The sequence below is a fragment of the Cyprinodon tularosa genome, unplaced genomic scaffold (genome assembly GCF_016077235.1).
Source record: "Cyprinodon tularosa strain WSP-4 unplaced genomic scaffold, ASM1607723v1 ctg121, whole genome shotgun sequence".
Taxonomy (NCBI): domain Eukaryota; kingdom Metazoa; phylum Chordata; class Actinopteri; order Cyprinodontiformes; family Cyprinodontidae; genus Cyprinodon; species Cyprinodon tularosa.
Window position 1 is genome coordinate 233,304 of NW_024038015.1, and position 11,088 is coordinate 244,391.

Consider the following 11,088-nt stretch of genomic DNA (forward strand, 5'->3'; position numbering starts at 1 on the left):
ACCCCGCACACGGACCGGACCACCCCCCGCAAGAGCCCCCCCCGGGACCGGGGCCCACCCATCCCGCGCCGGCCACCCAACCAGAACCGCCCCTCCCCCCGAAAAGAACAAAAAAAAAAAAAAAAAAAAACCTTCAACCAGGCACTTCATGCCCCTCCATCCAACCTTCTTTGGGGAGAGCAGAAGTGACAGCCCCGCCACCAGCAGGCCACCTAGGCCCCGCAGCCAGCCCCAGCCAAAAACACGGACCAGGTGGCCCGCTCTTCCTCCAGGCCCCAGACTCCAGGCGGCAGCCGGAGAACAAGGGTGTGAGAAGACCCCGATCCTCACTGCGCCCGCTCGAATGTGGTGTTGTTGCGTGTTGCTCTCAGATGCAATTAAAACTGGGAGTACCAAGAGGGGGTGTCCGGCACACTCCACCCCCCCTCCAGGAGATAGACGGTGCCAGCACACCCTCCCCCTTCGACAACCCTCAACCCTCAATGTCTAGATGCGAGAGGGGATGGAGGAGGCCGACCGTGGTGAGGCCCATAAAATAAGCCCCCCCCGGTGGCCCTGACCCCCACCCCCCGAAAATGCCCTACATAGATGTGTGTTGTGAAAATGATGTAGATGGAAGTGTCTAAAATGCAAAATAAAATTGGGGTGGGGGACGTCATCAGAAGGTGTGGCCCTCCAGTAACGACCCCCTCCCCAAAAACCTACATGTGTGGCCGAGTGATGGAGCAGGCAGAGGGAGGATTTCGGGGATGGGGAGCAAAGGACTGGGGTGCCTGCTGCACTCCCAGGGAGCCAGCTCCCCCGCTGACTCCAATAGGCACCCCCGTTCCCCGAGAGCCCCCCCAGAGAAGGGGGCCCCACCAGTTTCACCACCATAGCCCGGGGGCACCGGCAGCAGGACCCACCAGCCAGCCGGGCACGGAGCCGACTCCACCACCCCCCCCCGTCCTGTCCATCCAAAAAAATTATAATAATAAAAAAAATAAATAAATAAATAAGTAGATAAATAAATAAAATAAAAAAAAAAATAAATAAATAAATTAAATAAAAAAAAATAATAATAAAAATAAATAAATAAATAAATAAATAAAAAAATATAAAAGGAAGATAAGAAAAAAAATAATAATAATAAATAAATAAATGAATAAGGGAAGGGACAATCCCAGCCGGCCAGCCAACGCGCAACACGCAGAGCCCCCACCCCGGACGAAGCCCCACCAGGGGGCAGCACGGACCAGGACCAAGACAGGGAGCCAGACCCAAAGCCCTTCAAAGATCTTCTTCCCTCTATCACCACCCCCCACCCCCCCTCCGGAGATGTAATCCCTCCCCTACGATAACAATCAAGCTACTCACCACACAAGCGACAGAAGACATCCAGGCCGAGATCATACCTACTCCCCCTCCCTCCCCTTCCCCCACTTACAGAGTGCAAACCCGTGAGGGGGTAAGCACTTGCCATAGGTGTTAATGTCCATGCCCCCCCCCAGCCCAGCAGGCCCCGAGGCACCCCGGCACACCAGAGGCCGTGGCAGCAGGGACAGACAGCCAGGCGTACACCGGCCCAGAACCCAAGCAGCACTCCCCACAGAATCCGAACCCCCACCGGGGACCCCGCCCAAGGGCAATGCGCCCCAGGGATCCCAGGCCCAAGGAGCCACCCCAGACCCACCCCGCAGTAGGGCCGGGCAATGCCCAAAAACCCCCGGCACCGGCGCCAGCACCCCCACCCCGACCCCGGCCCCCGAACGACTCCCCCCAACACCGGTCCCACAGCACCAATCCGAAGAAGAAGAAAGCCACACAACACAGCTAAGCGCAAATCCCGAGCCCCACTCCAAGCCCCGATCCCCCCGCCCACACACCCCCTCCCACACAAAAAACAAACAAAAACAAAAACAAAAAAATTATAATATTCTCCCCCTCACCGGAGAAGAACGGCCGCAAACAAGCCAGTGCCCAACACCCACCGCCACACCACGAGGACCCCTCCACCCAGATGCTCCTCCCCAGAAAAGTCAACATGCCTGCCCTCCCAGGAGACAGGCAAGCCCGCCGAACAGGAATCCCCCCGGCAGCGCACCGCCGGCATGCGGGGGCCCGAGCAGCCCCAACAGAAACAACACCGGAAGGCCGACAAGGACGAACCGACGGCACCAACCAAGCCCCCAGGCGGACTCCCCCACCCAAAAACACAACGAAACCACCCCGCCCCCACCGACCACAGCAAACACAGCCGCAAGGCAAAGCAAAGGACAGAGCAGCCCCACCCGGCGCACGCCAGAGAGCCAGAGCAGCAAGGCCGCCCCAGCCGCCAGAAGCCGGCACAAGCAGCAAAAAGAAAGCAGCAGACGCGACCCCACCACCCCCGCCGCGCCCGGCGCGAAAGCAGCACGACCCACCCCGCTCCGGCCCCGCACCGCCCACAGGCCGCCGAGAGGAGGACGGCCACGGCCCGTCCCCCCCCCGCCGCCAAACACCGAGCAACCCTCCACTCCCAAGCCGCGCACGATGCACCGCACCACGCGTCACCGGCACCCGCCCCAACAGAGCGAGGTTGATGGTTTATTTGGGATCATTGAAAATAGGTAGTTAATTCTGGGTAAGACCATCATTTTAATTGAGGCTACCCGACCCAAAAGGGAGATCGGAAGCGATTTCCATCTTTCTAGGTCCTCTTCTATTTTCATTAAAAGAGGGGTGTGGTTGAGTTTTGGTAACTCAGCTAGTTTAGATGACACAGTAATTCCCAAATATTTGATATTTCCTGATTGCAATTGTAGACCTGAGGGATTCTGTAGAGAGCAATTAATTGGTAGTATTACAGATTTAGACCAATTTATAGAGTATTCTGAGACTTTTGAGAAAGATTCTAGTAAACTAATCACTTGAGAGAGGCAAGTGTTTGAGTGCTGGAGATAAAGTAATACATCATCTGCGTAAAGACTCATTTTATGCTCCATTTTCATGCCTTTTATACCTTTAATCATATTTGTTTGTCTGATTGTAGCAGCCAGAGGCTCAATAAAAATAGCAAAAAGTGAGGGGGAGAGTGGGCATCCCTGTCTGGTGCCCCTCTGGAGACAAAAACTGGAAGATGTTTGATTGTTTGTCCTGACACAGGCTGTTGGGAAGCTGTATAATATTTTTAACCAATTTATAAAGGAATTGCCAAAGCCAAATTTATGTAGAGTAGCAAATAAAAATTTCCAGTTTACTCTATCGAATGCTTTTTCTGCATCTAAGGACAATATATAGGATTTAAGATTTTTGCTGTAGGAATAATCTATTAAATTCAGCAGTCTGCGTGTGTTAGCAGCTGACTGCCTCCCTTTAATGAAACCAGTTTGATCTGGGTGGATTATGAGAGGAGTGACTTTATCTAACCGTTTTGCTAAAGCTTTACAGACTATTTTAATATCCACATTAATTAAGGATATGGGACGATAGCTGGTCGGAAACATAGGATCTTTGCCTGGCTTAAGCAGGAGACTAATGGTGGCAGAATTCATATTAACTGGAAATTTGCCATTATCTAGAGTTTCCTGCAGCATTCTGTGGAACGTTGGGGCCAGAATGTTCCAGAACTCTTTATAGAACTCAGTAGGGAACCCGTCTGGACCTGGCGCTTTATTATTTGGCATGTTTTTTAATGCTTCCTGAACTTCAGCTGTAGACAGCGGTGAGTCCAGGGTCGCTCTTTGACTCTCTGATAATTTAGGAAGAGTTATTTTATCCAGAAATCGCTTGATATCATTATCTGATGGATTTAACTGTGATGTGTATAAAGATTTATAGAAATCTCGGAAGGCATTGTTAATATCCTCCGGATCCTGTAATGTATTACCAATTGAATCTGTAACTGCAAATATAGTCGTTTTTTCTTTGTTTATTTTTAGCTGGTTAGCTAAGAAGCTTCCTGACTTATTGCTATGTTCAAAGTTGTCAATTCGAAGTCTTTGAATTAAAAATTTATTTTGTTTTTCAATAAATTCGTTTAGTTCTAGTTTTATTTTACGGATTTCCCCTAACTTTTCCTCATCTAGCGAGCTTTCTAGTAACTTTATTTTTCCCTCTAATTCCTGGATCTTTTTTTGTTCTAACTTTTTTTTATGAGATGAAAATGAAATAATTTTACCTCTCATCACTGCTTTCCCTGCCTCCCATAGTATAGATGCTGATGTTCCTGGTAAATCATTGCACACCAAGTATGATGCCCACTCTTCCTTGAAAAATTTGAGAAACTCTTCATCTTTAAGCAGTGATGTATTTAATCTCCAGCTCTTGTTTTGTGGGACTATTTTTTTATTTATTAGGGTTAAAGTAACAGGAGCATGATCACTGACAGCAATAGGATGGATTACAGCATCTGAGACGTCAGACAGCAGTGAGCTGCTGATTAGGAAATAGTCCAGACGAGAGTAGGAATGATGGACATTGGAAAAGAAAGTGTATTCCTTACTGTTAGGATGAAGAGATCGCCATGCATCGCAAAGACCAAAATCACTCATGTATTGTTTGACTACATTTAATGATTGCCAACTGCGCTGAGTCCCTGTTGTACTCAACCTGTCCATTTCTCCATTTAGACCAAAGTTGAGGTCACCCCCAATAATTAGAGAACAATCCCCGTGCTTTGAAAGTGCATGAAAAACTTTGTGGAAGAATGAGGGGTCGTCAACATTTGGACCATATATGCTGACAATACACAACTTTTGGTTATAAATAGATATTTTAATTATGATGAATCTGCCTTCAGGATCTATAATTTTGTCTAATAAAGTAAAACTGAGGTTTTTGTGGATTAAAATAGCTACCCCTCTCTGTCTCGAGTTATAGCAGGCTGCAAACACATCAGGGAACTCAGGGGAGTTAAGATCACTTATAGATGCCGCTGATTTATGGGTTTCTTGCAATAAGACAACATCTGCATTTAATCTTTTAAGCTGGTTAAAAATCTTAAGCTTTTTCTCTCTGGTGCCAGCCCCATGCACATTCCATGTCACAAACCTTACATTCACCATAGGTGTGAGTGAGAAGATGAAAAGTACATGCCTCTGAATAAATAGTTATACCTAGACCCAGGTAGCATCAAACCGTGTGCTTGTGATTGTGTGGACCACAGGGAAGAAGCAGACGAATAAGGAAAAGGAAGACAGAAAATTAAGAGAGTGCAATGAGTGAGAAAAGGTGAAAGAAAAAGAACCCCAGCCCATGCATTCTGTACCCAGCTGTAACTAGCAGTCATACCGTGCAAACGTGCTCTAGAGCTGTGCATATATTTCATTTATCACCGTGAAATGTTCTATACACTTTAATCAGGTGTCACATGCTTTTAAACCTGCCTGTTGTGCATCTAATAAAGCCAAGGAGTGATCTTCTGATCCCTGAACAACTGACCATTAATATAAAGTTTGTCAACTGCTACTGTAGCTCTGACGCCTTCACTGATGTATTTCTTCCTGATTGGGAATAACGCTCGCCTGCGATCTAATATTTCCTTTGGATACTGGTCATTGACGCTGAAATCTGTTCCTCTCAGCTCTCTGCCCTGACTCCTGACCTGCTCTTTCTGCTTGTAATGCTCAAACTTAGCTACAATTGGTCTAGGACGGGATTTATCAGGCTTCTTACCTCCGAGCCGGTGAACGCGATGGAAGGTGATGTTTTTTACCTGGTCCGCCGGGATTTTCAGCTTCTTCTGGAGGAACTCACGTACTATCGCCTCAGGGTCCTCGTCCTGCTGTTCAGCGATTCCAGCGAAGACGAGATTGTCTCTCATGCTCCGCGACTGAATGTCCAGAATGGATTCCTTCATCTTTCTATTTTCGCCGGACAGCTGGATCATCCCCTCGGCGAGTTTGGTGACTTCCCCCTTCAGCGCTTCATTCTCGGCGGTGACGGAGGCCAGCTGAGCTTGGCTGAATTCCAGCGACTCTCTCAAAGCTTGAAACTCCTTATGCAGGACTTCTACCAGGGCAAGGCGGGCGTCCAAGCTAGTTAGCTTTTTGTCGATGGATTCCAGGACGTCGCTGTAGCTCCTGTCTGGAGACAAAGTAGATGTAGAAGCAGCACTGGTTGAACTAGACCGACATCGTTTGGAAGACGGTGTGTTCGTGGATGTGGGATTCTTCGGCTTCCCCATTACGATGTTGTCAAAACACTCGTCCAGGTAGCTCTCCAGGCTCGTCAAGGTCTCGTCTTCCAGTTTGTTCCCTCGGAAATACGGTACAATTGTCAAAGTTTAAATCTGCTTGTTTTATTTACATTTATTGGCTTACTTACCAGGACTGGAATTGTTTGTTTTGAATTACCTGTATGTCGCCATTTTTACTTACGCACACGCCCACAGCTCTCGCGAGATCTCAGCCGCTCATCCCACCACAGTTCTGAGAATGCATCTCATGGTTTCAGAGACGCTGTAGAAAGACAGCGTCAGTCATTGTTAACCCACGCAAGTTTGTATTTCTATCCATATTATGACTTAATATTTGCTTAGATTCATTTTACTAACTAACCTTTAACCTAGCCCTAACAGTTATTATTATAGTCTTAACGTTAACCTGAAGTGAATTAACACCAGTCCTCTAAACTGAATCCCTAACATTAAATACGGGGGTCCACTACATTGGGAGCAGCATTTGGTCCCCACAACATAAACAGGACCCTTATAAGGTTGGCAAATACACCAAAAATGTTCCCAAATAGGTAACATCAACAAGTCCACAAAGGTAGAAATTATATAATTAATGATTATTGTTTAAAGAAAATTGATATTTACATCAGTCTGGTAGTATTTTATAAATTTTGATTCACCTCTTTGTCAAATCATAGCTTGATGAACCATTTTTGGAAGACATTCATAAATCAGTCAGTCATAGACTATCATCAGTCTTGTAGAAGGGATAATTGACAATAATGTCTCATCCTTAATACATGAAGTAGGCTAAACAATCTCAGTAAGACATGCTCCAATGTAAGACATGCTCCTCATGCTCCAATATAACACATGATTCTCATCCTCCAATCTCAAGAAATGTAACAATTAGTACACAACTATTGACATCTGTTAGGGGACTAGGGAGTGAAGCAAACCACAGTGAGAGCCATTATCCACAAATGGAGAAAACATGCAACTACTGTGAACATTCCCCGGAAGGGTTAGCCTACCGAAATTACTTCAAAGAATGTCAAAATCACTCATCCCGGATGAAACATCTAAACTGAAAACACCATCTAAATCACTCTAGGCTTCAATTTAGAATATTGCATAACTTAATGAGCCAGCAATAAGAAAGAAACTGAGCAAACTTGGAATTCATTGAAGAGATGCATGGAAAGAAAACAATGGGGACCAAAAGAGGTCTGTTTGACTTTTGCCAAAAAACATCTCTAAGGTCCCCAAGTCTTTGTAGACTAAAAAGGTATGGATAGGGCTTTTTTTTATCTTGTCAAGTCTAGCATAAAACAGACAGCATTGTGGGTAAGAAAAGGATGAGGGGGAAATGCTGATACTGTGTTCTTTTTTTTTTTTTAGCAGCCTTTCAGGGTTTAGTCTTAGTCTTGTAGGAAAATGTGCATTAATTTTATTCACAATTTAGTCTTTTCATATATAAGGCATACTGTCAGGTTTGGTCAGGTCAACTAAAGTATAAAAAGGTTTTTGTCTGATTTTAGATTTTTTATTTTATTTTTTTTTTGGTGTCTGGTCGCTGTATATAAAGTACTCCTATAAATAGGAAGTCAATACAAAACAAATGCATGAATCACATTTTGTAAAAAACGTGAATAAATGTATTGAGCATCTAATTATTTGTTTAAAGGCATACATTTGACAAAATACTTTTTTAAATTATTTGAATAGTTTCCTCGGCTAATAAAATGCCTAAAACCTGATATTTAGCAAAAGTACAATAGTTATCTTACTTTGAGCTGCAGGCTGGCACAGCAGAAGAAATGCACATTTAATCAGTCGATTCCTCATCATCATTTTGTATTCATGAAGTTCCTACCTCTCTATTTCCCTGTCACTGACTCTTTTTCATGAGGAACTTGAAGATGTCAGAACTTTGGAGACAATCAATGTGTTCACAAGTCAAAATAAGTTATTAAAACAACTCATAACTAACTCTAAATAAATGGTCACCAATTAAATCTAAACCTTGCTGTCTTAATTATGGCAACAATCACCCAGAACCACAAATATCAGTTGATCCACACACCTTATCACAGGACAGCTACCCATTTGGCATGATAACAAACCTATACGCTGCTCCTCTGCTTCCGTTACCATGACAGCCACTGCTGTGCTAAATATGCTACCCCCAGCTACCATGATAACATTCTATACATGGCACAATTTTCTTTATCATAAAACACTAAAATCAGAGACAGCTAAACTTTATCTCTTTGTTTTAACGTCACACTTCCTGTCCAACCACATCACTGCATTTTCTACTGTAACTCACGCCACTTTTGAGCTAATGTTAGAGTAACCAACCCGATTTTAGCCTGAAGTTAACAGGACTTTACATTGCAGGACTATTAGCATAGAGAGCCTTAAGGTGCTGCTGTGATATTTTCCCTCATTGTTTATGTCCACATTATCTGCCTTCTATCTCTAAAATAGATTTGATTTTTTTTTTTAACAAATCATCCTTAAACTAGATCCACAGGACCCTCTGTGGTGTCCAATCACCCAGCGCAAGTCTTTTAAAATACAGTGTTTGCTCTCAGACAGTGGAGGCCGGGGCCAAATAAGCACAAATATAATAGAACATTGTTAATCCTTAAGCTTTTGATTGATCGATTAGATGCATAATAGGCAGAAACAAAATGTCCTTGCTGAAGGGGAGGGCCTTTTCACCTCAGGACAAACCATGATCACTAATTGGTCAGTTGATGATGAGGCTCTAGGATTGTTTGAAAGATGGTGTCACATCCGTTATCATTGTGGTAACGGGGAAAACTAAACTGAAAATTCATAATGAGGTCACAGCGGTACCAAGCTGGGTATTTTTGTCTTCTTACTGAACTCACGATTATGTTGATCCACTTTACACATATGTATTTCTTTATTAGCTTAGTAAAGTGCTACAAATTGAATTAAAAGAAACCTCATTCAGTCATTTCAGCTGCAAAGATTGCACTCAATCGTACTGTTCCAAAGAACAGTCTAAAATCATAGCTTGTGTTATTTTTCACTGCTTGTTTTGTGTCTGGTTTTCTGTGTAAGCCACTATTTTGTTCTTTCCTGATGCAAAGCTTACATGACATGAAATATTTCCACAGGTGTTGGCCCAGAAAGCTCGAGACGGTAAACTCTTACCTGAGGAGTACCAGGGAGGCTCATTCAGGTAAACACAAGCTTTTGTTAAAAAGGAGGAATGTATGTCATACTGTTCCTTTTTCCTCTTTTCTTTGCAGTCACTATTTTAACTGAGCAAAGACAAGCTTACATTAAACTTTTATGAAACAACACTGTCGCATTTTTTTTCTGCCTATCAGCGTAACCATAACTTTCCTTAGTAGTCAGCATAATTAGCTTTTATGGCTTCATTTTGGCTTCACAGACTGTGCGTATTTTCTTCATATTTTACATTTTGTGTGGTCTTAAACTGAATGTGGTCTTGGATGACAAGTTATGGTGCTGTCATTGGAGAAACAGGAGTTTTTTTTTTTCCAGCCTATTTGAATTAATGGTGTCATTTACACATTAATGGGGTGTCTTTGTCAGACAAGAACAATGAATCTGTGTAAAGATGTAGCCCTCCTTGTCCTGCTGTGACTGAGGATATATTGGGGTGGGCTCTTTTATTCGTTTTATTTCATCCTAGGAGCAAAAGCTTTCATTAAGCCAAACAGCTCTGAGGCCTCTGTGGAGGCTTAATAAACAGTGTCCAGAATATCGTCAGTCTACTGCTGGGACCGTCAGCTTCTTGACTGTTCATCATTCCCTTAAGAACAATAAATGTTAAAAATATTCATTTTTCTTCTTCTTACTGTTTTTTTTTTTCTCCTTTTTATTCCACCTGGGGACAGTATATCTAACTTAGGGATGTTCGGAATCAGTGGTTTCAGCGCCGTCATCAACCCCCCTCAGGCCTGCATCCTTGCCGTCGGCACCTCCAGAACTGAGCTGCGACTGAATGAAGAAGACCAGACGCTGCGTACACAACAGCTTATGACAGTTACATTGTCCAGTGATGGGCGGCTAGTAGATGATGAATTAGCCTCCAGGTTTCTTGATAAATTTCGTTCCAACCTTGAACAACCACAGCGTATGGCTCTTGCCTGAAAGAAAAACGTGAGTTTGAAATGAAAATTTCAAGGTTATAAATACAAATCCTTTAAAGACAAAACCTGGCTCTTGTTTTCACAACTACAGACCTCTTAAATTATAGATTAGAATTGCATTAGTTAAAGCCTACAAACTGGTATTGTATATAATAAAAACTGACTGGTTATCACCTGGTTGGACTTCTGAGTCAGTTAATCGCAATGGTAACAGTGTCTCTGGTAATTAGGAAGGTCATCCTCCACACAAGCATTGTACATAGAATACCTAAGAAGATGCGTATCAGTTTAAATCCTCTGTCCCGTTAAAAAGGGAAAATCTCAGAATGGACTTTTATCAATATTTATTACAGGTCTGTGGCAATACAGTTTTCACTACAGTCAATTAACTGTAGTGCTGTTACTAAATTTACAAACGTATTGAGCTGTTATTGTTAATACTTTATTATTTAAAATAATTGTCACTGACGGTTTCTCTAAGTCCACATTTAATTGAACTTTGGTTTTGTGTCATTTAAGTTTCAATAAAACATTGTCTTCAACCTTTACGTCTTTGTGATTCATTTGAACATGTTTCCTTCACGGTTCTGACACAGTGTAATTGTAGAGCCGCCCTCAGCCATCTTGGTTTGAATTAAATCTAAATGCATTACATAATTGGCCAATTAGGATAACTTGTCAAGCTCAGTAGATTGGGTCAAGTGTTTTCTGACAGATGTGTTTCTGCTGTAAGCATTGGCTGAGCAGATGCTAGTGAATAACTGCATCAGTACCAGTTTTTTTTTTTTTTTT

General features: G+C 43.4%; 2 protein-coding genes across 3 annotated transcripts in view; one reads left to right on the forward strand and one right to left on the reverse strand.

Moving 5' to 3' along the window:
- The window catches only part of pdhx (pyruvate dehydrogenase complex component X), a 48,858-nt gene extending 38,014 nt beyond the window's left edge, over window positions 1-10,844 (forward strand). The window contains exons 11-12 of the mRNA XM_038275280.1: window positions 9,292-9,356; window positions 10,042-10,844. Coding sequence (XP_038131208.1) covers window positions 9,292-9,356; window positions 10,042-10,297 — 321 coding nt within the window. The 3' untranslated portion in view covers window positions 10,298-10,844. The remainder of the gene's footprint in view (window positions 1-9,291; window positions 9,357-10,041) is intronic.
- On the reverse strand, window positions 4,105-6,354 carry LOC119776719. 2 transcript variants are annotated; one of them, XM_038275303.1, is made up of 2 exons: window positions 6,286-6,354; window positions 4,105-6,216 (listed from the first exon to the last, which is right to left on the reverse strand). In XM_038275303.1, the coding sequence occupies exon 2, from the start codon at window positions 6,143-6,145 to the stop codon at window positions 5,357-5,359; it is 789 nt and encodes a 262-aa protein (XP_038131231.1). In that variant the 5' UTR covers window positions 6,146-6,216; window positions 6,286-6,354; the 3' UTR covers window positions 4,105-5,356. The 2 variants fall into 2 exon arrangements, with proteins under 2 accessions (XP_038131231.1, XP_038131240.1); XM_038275312.1 differs by having other exon boundaries at window positions 6,315-6,348.
- Window positions 10,845-11,088: the final 244 nt, after the last annotated feature.